General features: G+C 56.8%; 1 protein-coding gene across 24 annotated transcripts in view; it reads right to left on the bottom strand.

Moving 5' to 3' along the window:
* Nucleotides 1–18,307, bottom strand: part of LRRFIP1 (LRR binding FLII interacting protein 1) — a 124,872-nt gene that overhangs the window by 10,042 nt on the left and 96,523 nt on the right. For 12 of the 24 annotated variants that reach the window (XM_075529215.1, XM_075529228.1, XM_075529225.1 and 9 more), the window contains 7 exons: nucleotides 17,769–17,840; nucleotides 13,397–13,567; nucleotides 12,102–12,194; nucleotides 10,341–10,433; nucleotides 9,100–9,192; nucleotides 7,514–7,634; nucleotides 1,751–4,806 (listed from right to left, as the gene is read on the bottom strand). In XM_075529215.1, coding sequence (XP_075385330.1) covers nucleotides 3,296–4,806; nucleotides 7,514–7,634; nucleotides 9,100–9,192; nucleotides 10,341–10,433; nucleotides 12,102–12,194; nucleotides 13,397–13,567; nucleotides 17,769–17,840 — 2,154 coding nt within the window. In that variant the 3' untranslated portion in view covers nucleotides 1,751–3,295. Of the gene's footprint in view, nucleotides 1–1,750; nucleotides 4,807–7,513; nucleotides 7,635–9,099; nucleotides 9,193–10,340; nucleotides 10,434–12,101; nucleotides 12,195–13,396; nucleotides 13,568–17,768; nucleotides 17,841–18,307 lie in introns of those variants that run through there. The other 12 variants (XM_075529238.1, XM_075529237.1, XM_075529227.1 and 9 more) reach the window with 8 other exon arrangements.

Genomic DNA, 18,307 nt, shown 5'->3' on the forward strand with positions numbered 1-18,307 from the left:
CAGGGAGCAGTTTCACCTTCCCAGAGACCACCCTCACACCTCTTAATTCCCTCCCCCACCCCCAGGACTCCTGCTGCCTCTGCCACCAAGGTGCCCGCGTGTCACCAAGCAGAACTGCCCCACTGGGGTTTTCCAGGCTGTGCTGCTCACAGGCTTGGACGACAGGCCCTGCCAACCGCGGAGGGGCTGCCGGGCAGGTCTGAGGCTCCGGACCACAGGTGGGGCTGAGGACTTCACGTCCGCAAGAGGCAGGACAGGGCGGGGTGAGGCACAGCACCCCAGGGTGAAGGAGTTGAGCTAGTGGGGGTGGGTGTGTGGCAGAGGGCACTCACAGCAACTGGTATACGGGTGTCTGTGACGAGAGCAGAAAGGAAGGACAAGCGGCACTCCCATCCCCAAAAAAGACAGTCAATAAAAACACAGAGAGAGGCCCACAGGATCATGTGCATGCATGCTTGCACGCAAATAAGACACAGGATTATCCATGTGCTCATATGTATACATACACACAAGTATACACACACACCAGACATGAATACATGTCTATGTAATCACGTGTGTATGTGTGTGATTTTGTTGAACATGGGGTTCCAGAATCAGAACTGATTTAATGGCACCCAACACACACACACACACACACACACACACACACACACACACACACCCCTCACTGCCAGCGAGTGGATTCTGACTCCTCTGGACCCCACAGGACAGGGGAGAAGCGCCTATGTCAGTTGCTGAGGCTGTACCTCTTGACTGGAGCAGACCACTTTGTCTTCCTCCAGAGGAGCGGCTGGTGGCTGGCTCTGAGCTGCTGCCTTGTGGTCTCCACCATTCACATTCTAATGGTCTCAGAGAAGCCCCTCCTTTGCTTGGGGAACCCACACACTTCCCCACCCCCTTCTTGTGACCTCTTGTCTTGAGGGCCAAGGGGACCGACCTGTGCTACCACAAGGCAGCCTGGGGCACCGCTTTTCAACAGAGAACAGAAGCTGAACAGGAACCCAACCCAGATTTTGCACCCCAGAATCCCAGGGAGCACGGGAACTGACCCGCTTCCGTCCCAGGGTCCTGTAACCGCAATGACCCGCCCTTACAGGACACAGCCAAAGCCGTGTGTCCTTCACGCAGATCCCCTGAAAAGAGTCATAGCTCTCACCTGTCGGTATCAGAAAAGAATTGCCTCCCCTGGGAGATCCCAGCTGCCTCCTATTTCCATACGCACTCACAACCACACTTCAGCATGCTTTTGAAACCCAAAAAACTCTGCCTTCTGGTCAGTGTCAATGCATAGAGACTCCATAAGGCGCTGCCCTTGTGGGCTTCCAAGACTGTTAACTCTCTATGGGAGTAGAAAGCTGTCTTTCTGCAGCACAGTGGCTGCTGGTTTCAAACTGCTCATCCTGTGGTTAGGCAGCCCAAAGTTCATAACCCACTCTGCCCCAGGCTCCTTCCGGGGCTACTGGGGACTAAGAAGACATGGAGGTGGGTAGGTACGCTTTAGACTAATCGACCTTTGGAGACCAAAGGGCAGTCTGTGCCCAAGGGTGGGGTTCAGAAGGAGAGAGGAGGAGGGCTGGAGCCAGTAGACCGGGGAGGAAGTGGGCGAGATGGTGTGCACTGCCATTAATGACACGAAACAAGATATGCAGGGTGGTTGAATGGAAACTGGATCTGCTCCATAAACCTTCACCCTGCCGCTATATGCTACTCATGATAGGGAGGCGTCACAGAGTGGAATCACAGGCTCTTTGAATGACAAAAACTTTATTCTCATGACGTCACAACACTTAGAATGGCCTCAAGTCCTGCTGAGGCGCTGGTCTCTTATCTTGTAACAGCTACACAGACTCACACCATCTCGCAAAGTGTCAACGGCGTTCAGTGTACACAGCCCTGGTGCTTGTAATCTTTTACAGTGATTTTCCTAAATGCTTCTTTATATAGAAGATATATATTTCTTTCAGACAGATGCCCACCCAGCCCCAGTAAGAATACATTGAAAAACAGCAAAGTACGTCCACCAAAATACCAGACGCGACCCAACTGTTAAGAAAAAACAAACAAACAAAAAAAACATTTCTAGTCTCATTGTAAAATTTTGGCTAGGTTCTTCTGAATAATGATTCGACACCCAAATAAAAAGAGAAGTTATTTTCAGGTTAAACAAACAAGCCAACAAATATCAATTGTAAAACGACTCACACCTGCCCACATGTTCCAAAGGGACAGGATAGGCCATTCCAACATGTATCTTTTCCAGAATGAAAAATAACAACAATTAGCATCTTTGTATGCAAATAATTTGGTACATAATCAGCATGAAGTGAAGTCAAAATCTCCTACAGAATAAATCCAGGTACCGTCGACCATGAGGCCCTCAAGTATTGGTTTGAATTGCAGTCCTAGGAGGTGAAGGCGAGCAAGGTTTCCCTTGTGCTTGATTGCGTTTACTTCTTGTCTTGAAAACGATCGGTTGCCGTGCTGAAGGGGCATTCTCTAACCATCCAGTGGGCTGTGTGCTATTGTGTCCCCTTTAAATACAACACCATACACGTGATAGGGCCCACGTTAAAATCAAATATGAAAACAGCCCCAGGCGAGCATGGAAAGCCCACTGACAGCGCATTAAACTCACCCCGACAGCTCGACACCCCGTTTGGTCCTTCAGTGACTCGCTCATCAGTTTGGTCAAGAATATCCATATTCCCATCAGCCTCCGGCTGGGGTGCACCAGGGTTTTGCATTTTTTTTTAAAAAGCAGAATGTTAAGCAGGGGCAGGGACTGTGTCCAGCATGGTTTGATGCCACTGGACCAGTGGTTCTTAACCTGTGGGTCGAGACCCCTTTGGGGGGTCCAAGGACTCTTTCACAGGGGTCGCTCAATTCATAACAGTAGCAAAATGACAGTTATGAAGAAGCAACAAAAATAATTGTATGGTTTGGGGGTGGGGTGGTCACCACAACACGAGGAACTGTATTAAAGGATCACTGCATGAGGAAGGTTAAGAAACACTGCCTGCGGTGACCAGGGGGCGTGACTTGGTGCTCTGGGTGCTAACGGCCATGCTGATTGGGTCTAAGCTACCAATCAGGTAACAGTGGAAAATGTCAAGGGGCATGACTCGGGTGATGGATGCCATACCATACGACTATGCCAACTTGGAACGTTTTCTGTGAATCGCCAGTGGACATGAAAGAAACAGCCTCTTGACAGTTCAGGCCCTGGTGCCAAGTCCTTGGTCCCCTCTCAGCACGCCCCTCCCCACCCCCCTTCCCTGAGCTGCCGCCTCCCTCAGGACATGGTGCAGTCTTCTTTGCTTTTCCCCTTCTCGGTCCCACCCCGTGGATCTTCTCTGTCTTCTGACTCTAGGTCCCCGGGCTCCTCCAAGGGCGCCGCCGCCGCCGCCTGCTGCTCTAGGCCAGTGCTCTCCACCGCGTCCCCGGGGGTCTGACTCGGTGCTGACATCACATGCTCCTCTGTGCTGTCTGTCTGGGAGGCACCGCTGACGTCCTCCTCGGGGTCTACAGAGCTGCCTTCAGGGGCGTCTTCTCTTCCCACAGTATCGTTAGCAGCGCTTTCGGCTGCTTCTTGATCGCCAGCCCCGGTGCCTGTCGGTACAGTGGTGTCCTCTGCCAAACTGAACGCGTCTCCACCAGAGAGTCCTCTCCCGGCCTCGGTCTCCACGCCCTCGTCTTCCTGGCTGAGTGTCCCATTCAACTCAACGTCAGGACCCTCCGGCCTGTCACTGCTCTCAGGGACCGTCTCCGGCACAGCGCCTTGCGTCCCCTCGGGCGGGGCTTCTCCCGCCGGCCTCCCCTCGGTGCCTCCACCCTGCTTTTCCTCGCTCCCTTCACTCTGATCCGCCTTCTGAAATGTTGCCTCCTCCTTCACGTCTCCCAGGGTTTCGACTGCTGCGGGCGACTTCTTTTTCTTGTTTTTTTTCTTCTTGTTCTTTGTCTTCTTCTGTGGAGAGCCCGAGGGTTCTCCCCCATGGCCACCCCTGTCTTCCTCGGGTTCTTTCAGATGCAGGGGCTCACCCCCAGGACCCGCCTCCCCGGCCCCCTGAGCTTGCTGATGGCTGCCTGTGGCTGCAGGAGAGCAAGGAGGGGTGTGGATGCGGGTCTGCGTGTGTTCCTCACCCGCGGGCTCTGCCCCACCGTCTTCTTCCTCCTTCTCCCTCTGGGCCTCAACCGGCTGTGCCAGGGCCTCCTGGAGCTCAGTGGCTTCCTGGTCGCTCATGTGGTTTCCATCTTGATTCATGGGCTCTCTGTGACCCCCGGGAGGACCAGAGGCCACTGTGCCCGCGTGCTCCCCATTGCGAGCCACCTCTGCCTCTTCCACAGCCTCTGTGGGGCTCCCGCAAGCGCCCCCGGCATCTGTACCACCTGCCCTGTCGACTTCGGGTCTGTGCGGAGGACCAGACTCCAGACAAGGGGCGACCCTAACCTCTCCCAGGTGGGCTTCACCATCCTCTTCTTTTCCGCCTGCCTGCCTTTCATCCTGCTGATCCAGGGCATTCCCCTGGCACTGCTCTGCCTCGGGGCACGTGCCAGGCCCATCGCCTGGTGCACTCTCTGGCCGCTCTTCACTTGCCGAAGTGGCTGGAGCTTCTGAGGGTGGGGCCTGGCCTTCGGCAGCGGGTCTCGGGTCCTCGGGGTTGGCCGCAGGCAGTGACCCCGCTGGGCGGGCATGGTCCTCCCCGCCGCCCTCTGTGTGCTGCTCGTGCCCAGCTTCCTGCAAGCTGGCTCCTCGCCCCACAGCCGCCACCATCGCATTTTCCACCTCTGATGCTCGGGCTCTTCCTAAAAGATCATTGAGAAAATTGAAGGGACCACATGGCGTGGCGTCCACTTGAGAGCTAACCAATGCCAACATGTGTCCCTACTTCCACCCGAGCCCATGCCGCCAGAGAGAGTGAGAGAGAAAGAGCATAGCCCCCCAGGACCGCACAGAATGGAACCCTTGAGAGCAGGGGTGCACCAGCAAACCAACCAGCAGAGGCTGCCGCCGCCGCCACCACCACCACCACCACCGGACAGTGACCTCAGCACTATCCTAAGGGACGTTTGCACCAAGAGTGAGCCATAGGCCAAGCAGCAGAAGAACCCACGAAGCTGAGGCTTAGGAGTGGACTTGGCCCTGGGTCCCTGTCCACATCTCTGGGTGCACACAGGTCCAACTGTCCCCCGTGTTTCACACGGCCCTAAAGGGGCTTTCGAGTGACTTGTTACAGGGACACGTAGTTCACGTGAAGAAAGTTCGCCTGCTTTAAGGTCAAGTGTTTTCTACTATGCAAAGAATCCCACTATCTACCACCCAACCAGTGCATGCTTTTCCAAGACAACATCTTGAGCTGCACCCTAAAAACATGTACTCCATCTGTTCCTAAAACCAAAAAGCCAAAGTCACACCGCTATCGAGTGGAGGCCAACCGACAGCAACCTACAGGACAGGGCAGATCTGCCCCGGTGAGTTTCTGAGACGGTTTCTCTCTTTATGGGAGTAGAAAGCTCCAAGTTCCTCCCTGATTTGGAGCAGCTGGGGGCTCAGAACTGCTGACCCTGTGATTCGCAGTCCAACCAGAACCACTGTGCCAACTGGGCTCCTTTCAGCAGGAGGCAAAAGCTTGATCAAGATCAAGATGGCTACTTGTCCATTCAACAATCACTTAAAGAAACACCTGGTTACGTTCTGGGTTCTCCGAGCAAACGCAACTGAGGCATATTGGACACCACCCTCTTGGATGCCCAGTTTGGCCACTTAAGAGGCTGTGAGCTTTCCCTGGGGAGAGCAGAGAGACCACCTGAGCGTCTACGGAAGAGTCGGTTTTACTTCACGCTGGTCCTACTTAGTTTAAAACGAGTGAAGGTCAAAATTGGACTTTTAAAACGTCTGCTATTGTGCATGTCTTAGGATTCACCTCGGGTAGTAATGAAGTCGCACACGTCCCCCATTTTTTTTTTTCTGATCAGGGTGGGTGATCGAAACAAACACAACAGAACAAAAGGAATCTGGAAACTACTTCCCAAGTGGCCCTAGAGGCATCTCACAATCATTGTCCGAGTTCAATAAAAACGTGTGTTCAACCAAGAGGGAAAACCACACCAAACTCGCTGCCACCGAGTCGATATGGACTCACAGCGACCCGGCAGGGCAGCTCGAACTGCCCATGTGGGTGTCTGAGACTGCAGATTTTTTCAGGAGTAGAAAGCCTCATCTTTCTCCCGAGGAGCGGCTGGTGGGTTCAAACGGCCAACCTTGCGGTGAACATCTCAGCTTGTAGCCCAAGATGCCGTCAGGGCTCTGCAGTCCAATTCCTAGCTGCCTAGGATGCTGCTGCAAGAGTAGGATGGACATGAATGGCCGATCCTCTCTCAGCAACTTTGACACACTCCACAGAGCTGTGATTCTCTAACTTACACCACAGCGATGGCACAGCCGCCTCCCTAGGACAGGAGGCGTGAGAGTCTCCAAACACAAAATCAAACCCGCTGCCACTCAGTCAATTCCAACTCAGAGCTATCTGACAGCACAAAGTAGAACTGCCCCCGTGAGTTTCCAAGACTGGAACTTGTTACGGGAGTAGAAAGCTTTGTCTTTCTCCTGTGGAGCGGTTGGTGGCTTTGAACTGCTGACCTTGTGGTTAGCAGCCCAGTGCCTAACCGCTATGCCACCAGGGCTCCGCTTATGGTGCGCCATACCCTTCCATATATCAAAAGACATAGGAGGCAGGCTTCTAAATTGAAATGAGGATTGTGGTCCCAGCGTCATGCCAGCCTCAATTCACGAAGCAGCAGGGGCCCAAAACTAAGCAGCCCTGGCTGGTTGCAACCTGAGGCTGGAGCCCGGGAGTGGGAGGCTTGACCAAGCCCTGGAGTCATGACAGACAGCCCTCAGAGGGATGTTCGTCAGCGAGCCTCGTCAGAGTGGTGACTTGCACAAGCAACTTCTGGGAGCTGCTGGATCCCCAGTTAATATTCTTCCAGAAGCAATACTTCAGGGACTGGCTATGCGGGGGACACCAACCGCTTCTGTCAATGGGACAGGACTGCTCAGAGTGTCCTCCTGTCCACCCTGGGTGGCGGTTGCAGACCAGTACCAAGGGCTGGGGGGCTGGGTCCAGTAACAGCCCACCACCCCAGGCAGCCCTCAACTCGGAAGGTGTGCAGAGCATATCTGGGCCTTGACCTGACCACAACCTGGACTTCAGCCCCTGACCTCTGGAGCCCTCTCGCCCAGGCCCTGCTACAACAGTCACCTGTGGGACGTGGCGAGGACACACTGCCATCAGGGTCTCAAACTCCTCCTCATGTTCGAGGCGGCTGCGAGAAGCGACAGAATGGAGCCGAAGCCATCAGGGAACCCAAAGAGGTGCATGCCCGACCCCGTGGGGGTGGCCGTGAGGGGACACACAGACGGCATGCCGGGTGATGGTGACTCCATCAGTGGTGAGGATGTGGCCCGGCAACGCTGTCCGGTGGAGGGAGGCCCGAGGTGGCCAGTACTTACCGAGCGCTCCATCGCCTGTGGACGTGAGGGCACCCGCCTCCTCTGTGGTCACTGTGGAGGGGCTGAGGCCATTGAGGGTGCTGTTGGGGGCTGCTTCTGCATTTAGGACGATTCCATGTTTCTGGAGACAAGAACAGACTTCTTGTCACACTAACTGTGTGCAGCTGGCCAGACTCAGTCACAAGGACAAGGGCAAGGACAGTGGTAGGAAGGACCGTCCCTCCCCATGGGGAAGGCCGTCTCACAGATGCAAGAGTGTGCCTCAGCACTGACCCCTGGACTACACTATCAGCACGCAGGGCTCTGAGGCCCATGCCCTGAACCGTGTCTGGGCTGCAGGGCTGGAGGTGGAGGCTGAAGGTGTGATAAGACCCCGCCAACTGGCCGAACCAGAGGCCGAGCAGAGCCCTGCCCCTAACTCACTGCTGTCCACTCTGATACACAGCCTCAGCTGTCCAGCCTTTGACTGCTCTGTTTCTCTAGAGCAATGATTCTCAACTCTCCTAATGCCACGACCCTTTCATACAGTTCCTCATGTTGGGCTTACCCCCCAACCATAAAATTATTTTCGTTGCTACTTCATCACTGTCATTTTGCTACTGTTATGAGTTGGGCGATCCCTGTGAAAGGGTCGTTCGGGCCCAAAGGGGTCGTGACCTACAGGTTGAGAACCGCTGCTCTAGAGGGTGGGCTGCTCTAGAGAGTGGGCGTGAGAGAGGAGCACATGCCTGTCCCCAAGGGAGAGGGGGCACTGATGTCAAGGAGGACTTAAGATGGCGGCCAGGTGCTCAGGATGGACCAAGAAGAGAGACTTGTACTCAGCAGGGCGGGTGGCCTCCGTCGAGCATCCTGGGACTCTGTCCACTGCCGCCTTCCTGTGTCAGCAGGAAGCCCAGCCCTGGGCCCTAGGCTGGAGCAGGAGCCTCCGGCAGCCATGGCCACCCAAGGCCAGGTGGGTGCGTGGTACCCCACCCTTGGAGTCACTGAGGCCACCCTGAGCCTGTGTGCCCTGTCGCTCTGACCCCAGAGCCCAGAACAGATGGGTGCCAGGGCCTTGCCTACTCATGGTCATCACCTCCTGCCCCGGGTGCCGGGGGCTCCCCGCTGGCTCCTCGATGTGTCCAGGGAGTGGCGGAAGACCCCTTGTGTGTGTAGTCCAGTGAGAACCTGGAATTTGCCCCACTCACATTCGGCTGTGTTTCAGAGTTGACTTAGCTGGGCTGTCATCCCCACCCCTGCCACTGACCTCCACGCTGCTTAGCTAGGGCCGGTCTTGGCTTTGAGACTCAGATGAAACACAATGCATCCTCCCCCTCATGTGACCGCTGGAGCATCAGCCAGTGAGTGCGGCAGAGGGAAGAGCAAAACTGCTTCCGGAAGGGGGAGCTGACTTCAGCGCTTGTAAACCAGAGGGCCCGGGAGCCCGCATATCCGCCTTCTTCTCAGTGAGCCTCAGACGTGGACTGGTTAAGAGTTCAGTGACAAGGACGAAGTGAAAACCCACACACACGCACATGCACACACGCACAGAGCCGCCCGCTGGCCCTGGAACGTAAAACAAATCACACTGAACTTGAGCGCCGTACCTTCAGTTCCTCTCTCAGTGTGACCACTTCGTCTCTAAGATCATCCCGCTCACTCCGCAGGGAGTCAAAGAACTCTTTTTGCCTCTCTAAGGCCTGCGCAGCCATGCGAAGGAGAGAAGAGACGCAGCAGTCAGTGGGTGAGGGGACAGGCAGGTAGTGAACAGCAATGATCCAGCCGCACCGAGCTTGACGGACTAGCAGGCCAGTCTTAGGCGTACCAACCAGGGCAGATGGCAGGCTGCTTGTAGTTCATGCAAACAAGACATGCTGCAGCGCTTGCCTCCGGAAAGCAGCACAGAACCGGAGGGCAAGGCAAAGGGAGCTGGGGAGGGACTGGGCTGTTAGTTGTGTTTGCGCCATTTCCAGCATGGGCTCTGCTTCCAGGCCTTTGGGTCAGAATGAAGGGACGCCGTGTGCTCGTTAAAGTGAGGATTCAGTAAGAAAAGAGGAAAGAACCATTTGCGAGCCTCCTGAAGCCGCAGCTGGTTTAGCAACTGGTGCCCGCTATTGCTGCATGCGGAGTTTGCCTTTGGCAGCTCGGAGGAGACACCGCACAGACCCGACGGCCGACGAGCGAATCAAGGTGAAGTGGGATTCCTTTCTTCCCCTCCCCCTTCCTAAATTCAGGTGGGTTTCCCTTCTCGCATGAAGTGGGGGGTGTCTGAAGGGTCTTCTCAGAGGGGGGGATTTCAAGGTGGACCCTTGTGGGGCAGTGCACTTGCCACCCTGCAGCTCCCTTGGACCCTCAGTGAGGAAGAGCAGTCCCTCGGGCAGGTAGTGAGTTCTAGCAGGTTCTGAACCTCAGCACCTCAGCCCTGCTGCCCAGAGTCACAGAGAGGGCTTGATCTGCGCTGGCAAAGGGGAGCTTTCCTGCTCAAAGACAGCTGCGCACCCACCAAGTCCGTGCCCACGAGGGCAAGCGGGCTCTTCCCTGGAACTGTGGGTCCTTTGAAGATGGGGGGAGGGAGAGGGGCGTGCTGATCGGGGGCACGTGTGCACACATGCACACGCACGCACACGCACCGAGGGAAGCTGTGCAAACTTTGCACACCAGCACACACAGAGCTTTGCACACCTGCCACCCTGTTGGGGGGGCTGTGTGCCTGTGCATAAACACACACACAAAGCTTTGCACACCGACTACCCTGAGCAACACACACACATACACACACAAAGCTTTGCACACGGAGCACCCTGGGGGACATCCGCTGAGCAGAGGCGGGGTTCAGTCACCAGCCTACCCCTATCTTTTTGTCCTTCCACTCTATTGTTTCCTGGAGATCAGAAAGCTCCCTGACACAAGTGGCCTGTTTCTGCTGTAGCTGCCGGATTTCCTGAGGAGCAGGGACAGGTAGGAAGGAAGCAGAGAGAGGGTTAAACAGGAAGGAAACCTAGATGCCAGGCAAGGTGGTGCTCCCTTGGACTCGGCCGCACTCAGTCTGGGGGCTGCAGTGCCCTTCCGACACACTTCACCTGGACCCACCGCCCCCCATTGAGAGCTGGCCCGGCTCTCCCACCTCCCTGGTTCTGAGAGGGAGAAGTGACCCCAGGGGACCTGAGGCAGAACCCACCAGCTTCCCTGCCATGTCCCTGTGGGGCTGTCACCAGCGGCAGCAAATCAGATGGGCGAGCCTTGTTTTCACATGCCACAAAGGCGAGCTTCTCTTTAGAGGGGTGTGGTCAGTCTGAGTCAGGCATGACGATGCCGCCATTTGTCTGTCAGCAACTGCCCTTGTCCTGTCTCTTTGTCCCATGTCAGTCAGATTGCCACCCTCAGAGGCCCCACAAGACAGGGTAGGACTGCCCCTGTGGGTGTCCAAGACTGTGACTCCTTAAGGAAGCAGAAAGTCCTGTCTTTTTCCTGGGAAGCAGCTGGTGGTTTCGAACTGCTGACCTTGTGGTTAGCAGGCCGACGTGTAGCTCACAGCTCCACCAGGGCTCGGGGGAGGGAGGGTCAGAGCTGCCGCGATAGCAGTGATCTGAGTTTGTCTCGCTGCCCACACTTAGCGACTACAGCACAGCGTCCACGGGGCTTCTCTGTGATTGGGGGACCAAAAGACTTGTGTGGCCACCTGACTAGGCATGGGTGGGGCAGAACCACGTCACCCTGGAGGAGCCTGCCCATACTGCAGGGTGTGAGTACTTACTGTCTTGGAGGCTGGGTGGGAGGGGAGGCAATAAGGAGAGCATAAGCCTATGGTCGCAGGGGTCACGTGTCAGGCCTGAGCCTGGCGGGGCTAAAAGCCGGGTGAGGGCAGGGCTGTGGTCATTCTGAGTCCTCTAGGAGACAATCCTGACCCTTTCAGCTTCTGGAGGCTGCTTCCCTTCCCTGGCTTGTGCCCTCACCCCCCCACCCCCACCTCATTCCACCTCTTGCCTCCACCCTTCCTACTTGCCTCTCACAACAACTCTAGTCTCTTAACCCACCAGATGCCCCATGACCATCTTCCTGGGCCCCCACAACACAAACTCACTGCCATTGAGTCGATTCTGACTCACAGTGACCTTGGTGGATGGGGGTGGGGTGGGGGTAGGGGTGAGAGGGAGGGGGGAGGGGGAGCTGCCCCTGTGGGTTTCTGAGACTTGGACACTTTCTGGGAGTAGAAAGCCTTATCTTTTCCCCAGGGAGCACCTGGTGGTCTTGAACTGCGGGTGCTGTGGTTAGCAGCCTAACCTGCAGCCCACTGTACCACCAGAGCGCCTTGCTCCATCCCAAGGTCCCCAACTCCACCCCATCAGCAGAGCTCCTCCACCTGCACGGTCACACAGCTAGAGCTTCTGGGACCTCTTTGGGAGCTCACTATCCTGCCTCCTACTTATTTCTCCTCCTAAAGCAAATACAAACCCACTGAAGAAGGAGGCTCTTGACCAGTGAGGGGGTGGTTTCCTCAGGCAGATGCAGACAATTAGCCGCAATGCAAATGCCGAGAGTGGGCCGGCTTCTCCTCCCACTGCTGTCCGAGACGGCTGGGCAGCCTGGGGAAAGCGGAGGCAGCACCTACCTCGAGCATTTCTTCCCGCTGTTTCAGCGCCTCCTTCACCTCCGCAAACTGGAACTGCAGGATGCCGTGTGCGTGCTTCTCCCTCTCACACTCCTGCAGGGGCCAGAGCAGGGCGCGTTGCAGTGGGCAAGGAGCCCCGAGGGGTTCCGCTGCGCTTGTTACCAACGGGAGGCTGGGGCAGCCTGCGTGGGGAGGTTGGGGCAGCCCTGCATGGGGAGGTTGGAGGAGCCCTGAGTGGGGAGGTTGGGCAGCCCTGCATGGGGAGGTTGGGCAGCCCTGAGTGGGGAGGTTGGGCAGCCCTGCGTGGGGAGGTTGGGGCAGCCCTGCGTGGGGAGGTTGGGGCAGCCCTGCGTGGGGAGGTTGGGCAGCCCTGAGTGGGGAGGTTGGAGGAGCCCTGAGTGGGGAGGTTGGAGGAGCCCTGAGTGGGGAGGTTGGGCAGCCCTGTGTGGGGAGGTTGGGGCAGCCCTGCGTGGGGAGGTTGGGCAGCCCTCCATGGGGAGGTTGGGCAGCCCTGAGTGGGGAGGTTGGGCAGCTCTGAGTGGGGAGGTTGGGCAGCCCTGAGTGGGAAGGTTGGGCAGCCCTGAGTGGGGAGGTTGGGCAGCCCTGCGTGGGGAGGTTGGGGCAGCCCTGCGTGGGGAGGTTGGGGCAGCCCTGCGTGGGGAGGTTGGGCAGCCCTGCGTGGGGAGGTTGGGCAGCCCTGCGTGGGGAGGTTGGGGCAGCCCTGCGTGGGGAGGTTGGGCAGCCCTGCGTGGGGAGGTTGGGCAGCCCTGCGTGGGGAGGTTGGGCAGCCCTCTGTGGGCAGGTTGGGGAGGCTGGGGCAGCCCTGCGTGGGGAGGTTGGGGCAGCCCTGCGTGGGGAGGCTGGGGCACCCCTGCGTGGGGCAAGTGTGTCGGCAACATTTTCCCAACCGCCTGTTCTCCCCATGCTGTGTCCCTGTGGCTCATGTTGGTCATTCTCGAAAGATTTCCAACTTTCTCCTCATGCTTCCTAGACTAGAGCCTAGCACCCACGTCCCTTTCCCTCGTGCCGGGAAACAGACACACGTGGCTGCCGTGGTCTGGAGCCCGCAATAGCTCTGCAGCCTGCCTGTCCCGGGCCCTCTGCCTGGGTCTCCAGCTAGCTGGCCGGCCGCTCCTCCGTGTGAGGAGCCCTGCAGTGCTCCCCTGCCACCCTGGGGGTCCTGAGGCAAACAGCTGGCCACGCCAGGCTGGGGAACCCTGTGGGGCTGCTGGGACCTGGGGCCAGACCGGCCCTCGCCTGCCACGGCTGCGCAGGGCTCTGCCCACCGCCCTCACTTTGTTTTTCTCCTCGTACTGCCGCCGGGACTCCGCCAGCTCCTCCTCCACCTGCAGCAGCAGGTCCTTCAGGGTGTCCACCTGGTACATAAAGTTCGTCTTCTCGTTGTCCAGCTGGGCGTTGGACACCATGGCCTTCTTGTACTTCTCCTCCACCTCGGCCAGCGAGTCCTGCGGAGACCAGGGCACTGAGGTGAGGCTCCGGGAGCCCCGAGGGGTGTGCCACCCCCGTTTTGAAAACCTGCCCCCCTACGACCAGGTTCTTTTTCAGAGCCAGTGCATAGGCATAACACCATCTGACGTGGCTATTTCCAAGGCCTAGAACCCAAGACAGATGAGCTCAGCATTCCTTTGTGAGAAATATCTATATCTATATCTATCTATCTATCTATCATCTATCTATCTATCTAAAACTCAGCCTTAAGTTCAGGTCTCTTTCTTAGAGGCACCGGATCAGAATAAGCAGCACCAGGCAGCTCCATCAGACCCTCCACACTCAGAAAACAGCCTGAACTCTGCGGAGCTGAGGCTCTGCTGTCCTGTGAGCCGGAGCCGACGACGGCACCCAGAAACAACATGGGGTCAACCAGGCAATTTAATTATGGGATGGTGAAAAATACTGAAATTACCCTGGACCACCAAAAGAAGAAACAAATCCATCTTGGAAAAAGTACAGCCAGAGTGCTCCTTAGACGCAAGGACGGCCAGACTTGGTATCTCGTACCTTGGACGTGTTATTGGGAGGGACCAGTCCCTGGAGATGGACATCGTGCTTGACAAAGTGGAGGGGCAGGGAAAGAGAGGAAGGCCCTCGACAAGATGGATGGACACAGCGGCTGCAACCGTGGGCTCAACCGTAACAAGATGACGCAGAAGTGGCGGTGTTCCGTCCTGCTGTGCATTGGGTGGCTGTGACAGATCTGATTCAACAGCGCCTGGGAACCACAGCAGTAGCGATCACCTGTCCCTTGGTGGCCCAGTGGCGAAGCACCTGCTGGGCAGACTGTGACTGAATCACTGTGTGGCCCAGTTAGCGTGGACTTACATCACGTGGTGTAACGCCCACCAAGGGATGGGGTGCGACTATGCAGACGGAGGAGCTTAGGGCCCAACAAGGGGCTCAGATGGCTTGCTAACTGCAGACTAGGGGTGGGATCATGCAGGTAAGGTGTCTGGAGCCCTAATGAGGGATCAGTGTTGTAATCCCGCTGGGTTAAAAATGAGATAGCCCAGAGGCAGGCTCAGGGGAAGCCGTGAGCCAGTGCCAGACACAGGCGTGGGCTTCCCTGCCCACAGAGCTGGAAGGCAGAGAGCCTGTGGGTGGAGCGAGACGCTAACTCTGGGTATGCTAACTCTGCTGACCCACGAGCGTGAGCTGAGTGCCTTGGGTCACGGCTTTCTGATGGGGTGGGGTGCCTCTGGACACGTGACTGCAGAGATGAAGAGGTTTGTAACACTTGCCCAAGCCGGGCTGCGAGACCCAGAGAGCCCGTGGGTCAGAGACAGGAAGCTGCAGGCCTGGAAGAGAAGAGGCTGTGTTGACTGAGGAACTGCATCCGAGTGGCTTCCAGTCCTGAACTGTAGCTTGTTACTTCCCCAAGAAACCTCACAATGAGGGATGTGCTGTTCTCCAAGATTGGTGAGGCCACTGCGATGACTTATTGAACTCGGCAGAGACATAGAGTGTCCTCAGAGGGAGGCTTGTGGCAGAATCGTCGAGGAGTCTAGAAGGTGGAGGAATCAGCCTTGGAGGGCTGCGGTTGAGGGACCTGCTTCTCTCGGCTCCCCTGAGCTCAGAGGTCGGATGCTCCGGCCATGTGGCTTTTACAGGCTGGGCTTTTACAGGGAGCCTGGTTGTGGTTACGTGTTGGGTCACTAACTGCAAGGTCAGCAGTTTGAAACCACCAGCTGCTCCGAGGGAGAAAGACGAGACTTTGAACTTCCATAAAGAGATATAGTCTTGGAAATTCACAGGGCAGTTCTAATCTGTCCTATAGAGTCGCTATGAGTTAAAATAGACTCCAAGGCAGTGAGTTTGGATTGGTAAGAACGGGAAGGTTGCCTGTTTGAAACCAACAATGCTCTGCAGTCTTCTGTAGAAGCAGACAGCCCAGGGAACTCTACGGGGAAGTTCTGGTCCGAGCTGGCTGACTTAGTGGCACACCCAGCAACATTAGGGACAAAACCTGTTTACACCCTTCTCAGACCAAGGACACAGGATAACAACATTCTGGTCCCACAGGGAGAATAATCACTGCCTTTGAAGACCAGGGGCCCAGAACAGCCAACACAAACAGCGCCCCAAGCTCCGGGGCCCCTCAGCTGCCAGGTTTCACAGAAGCGAGGCTGTTCAACAGGTTTCTGACACACTCCCTCAAAACGCCCGGCCCACACCTGGACAGAGCCGCGAGCGATGCCAAAGAACTCCTTCCACAAGTGCCCAAAGCCACCGACGATCATCGATTTGGGCGGGTGATCCAGGAAGGATGTCATGCTGGATTCGTGGCCCCGTCACCGTGGCCAGGTGCTAATGAGTCGGCCCTGCCTTGGAGGACACTGTGCATAACAGAACCCGAGACTGCCTGGTCCTGCACCATCCTCACAGAGGCTGTTGGGCCCAGTCCGCTGCGGCAGCCCCTGTGCCCATCCATCCCGTTGGGGGTCTTCCTCTTTTTCACTGCCCCTCCTCCTGGGACTGGTGCCCCCTCACGCCCACAGAACGTGAGACGGAGCCCTACCACCTTGACTTTGCAGGAGCACGCTGGCGGCACCTCTCCCGACACCCTCTGTGTGTTTTCCGGCAGCCCATGGTGTCTTCCACAATCTATGCCGACACCATCATTCGAAGGCATCGGTCCTTCTCAGGGTTTCTCGACTCACTGTCCTGTGTGCCTGCACATGAGCCTCTCTGTCCTGGACACTCTCTGCCCTCAAGCACTGTGCAGGGTCTTGAGCCTCACAGTGCACAGGTCACCCAGGGGCAGGGCCAGGAGGGTCCAAGGTCATCCCTTTGGAAGGTCCAGCCAGGAACAATGGCGGTGACACCACTCGCCTCACCGTTGGGGGAGTCACACCCAGAGACCCTGACACGGAGGCGGAGAGAAAGGTGCTGTAGGACAGGTGTGTGTGCACAGCCTGGCAGCTGGCAACCCAGACCCGGGGAATATGTTTAGGGGGGGCCAACCTGTGGCTCTTTCTGCGTGAGTGCTCAGCCGGTCTGTCTCCCTCTCCTGGGGCTGTAATAGGGAAGGATTTGGCAGCTACCTGAGAAGCTGGCCGTTGGAAGCCACCCCGGGCTCTGTGCAGAAACCCGGAGGACGTGTTTCTGTAAAAGGTCGCGAGCGAGCACCAGGGGACGGCTCTCCTCTGCCACATGGTCACGTGAGTTGGACCTGACTCGTCAGCACGCGCACTACCACTACCACCAAAGAAGAGGGGGGGAACTATGGAAAAGGACAATGACCAGGTGGTCGGTCAGCCCATGGTCCCCTCTTCTTGGTGGCCGGACTCCGGTCCTGAGGAGCTGGAGAGGAAGGCCCAGGACTGGGACAGGTAGGCAGATGCGGGATGGGCCTCCACACAGGAAGGAAACAGTCACCCCACACTCACCTGCCTTCCAGGTACCTGAGGGACACAGAGAAGCCACCCTACCTCCTAACAGAGCCTTGCACATGTTCACATGTTCCCATCAATCCCACACGTGGCTCCAGCTGGGAAAGGTCTCAGTACGCAGATATCTCAGAGGTTCTGACCGATGTCCCATAAAACCGAAAACCCACATCCATAGCCATCCAGTCCACTCTGACCCACAGGGACCCTGCAGGACAGGGTGGCACTGCCGCCGTGCTTTCCAAGGCTGTCACTCTGTACAGGAGTAGAAAGCCTCGTCTTTCTCCCAACAGACAACTGGTGGTTTCAAAGTGCTGACCCTGAGGTTAGCAGTCCAAGGTATAACCACTATGCCACGAGGACTCCTTGACCGATGTCAAAGTCGCCGTCACATGTCTGGATGAGCAAGGCCAGTAAAGCATTGCTAGTGCGTCACTCCACGGAGGGAAGGAAACGAGGAACCCTATTCCCCCCGGGTCTGCAACATTCCGGTATACACAAGAAGTTGGCTTTATGCAGGGGGAGGGGAAGGGAGTAGCAGTGGAGAGGGGAGGCACTACATGCATCAGGGATACAAACGAGGCTATTAGTAACTTGATCTATTCAGGAGTTACTATGTGTTAAGTCGAGCCGCCAAGGCAGGCACTGCTGCCCCCTGACGGCCTGGTTGGTGCACAACATGCAGCAGGGGGTCAGCCTCGGGGTTTGTTCTCTGGGTTAAGTCAGGTTAACACTGGAAGTCCACACACCAGTCCATTGATACCTTCATCTCTTTCAGCCCCTGCATGTATTTGCCTTCTACATCCTGAATCTGGTCTTTTAACTCATTGAGCTCCTAGGTGGGGAAATGGCAAAAAATAAGGCAGGCAAATGACCCGGGCGGCCACAAAGAACCAGAGACCCTCCCTCTCCTGCTTCCTTTCACTGAGCTCTCTCACCTCTGCGCGGCCCGGGGACCATTTTGCCCTGTCCGTTTCCTCTCTTTTGTTCCCCCAAGTGTTAAAGGAAAGCTAAGTACACACCCGGATGGCCACGACCAAAGTGCAGGTGGTCTGACCCCTCCGGGTGCACAGAGGCAAGGACTGTTTCCCTAAAGCCTCGATGGCCTTCAAGAACATCCCACGGAGCCAGTCTGCTCTGTAACGGGGTGGTTGGGGTAGGGGTGGTGTATCTGCAAGTCAGAATCGACCGAGAGGCTGTGGGTTTGGTTTGGATTTTGAATTGTTTCCTTACACACTCTTTCTAAACCACCCACAACTGCTTGGGGACAGGGTGCAAAAGTTGCTGCATTGGGTCTAGTCA

The sequence above is a fragment of the Tenrec ecaudatus genome, chromosome 13, assembly GCF_050624435.1.
Source record: "Tenrec ecaudatus isolate mTenEca1 chromosome 13, mTenEca1.hap1, whole genome shotgun sequence".
NCBI classification, from domain to species: Eukaryota; Metazoa; Chordata; class Mammalia; order Afrosoricida; family Tenrecidae; genus Tenrec; species Tenrec ecaudatus.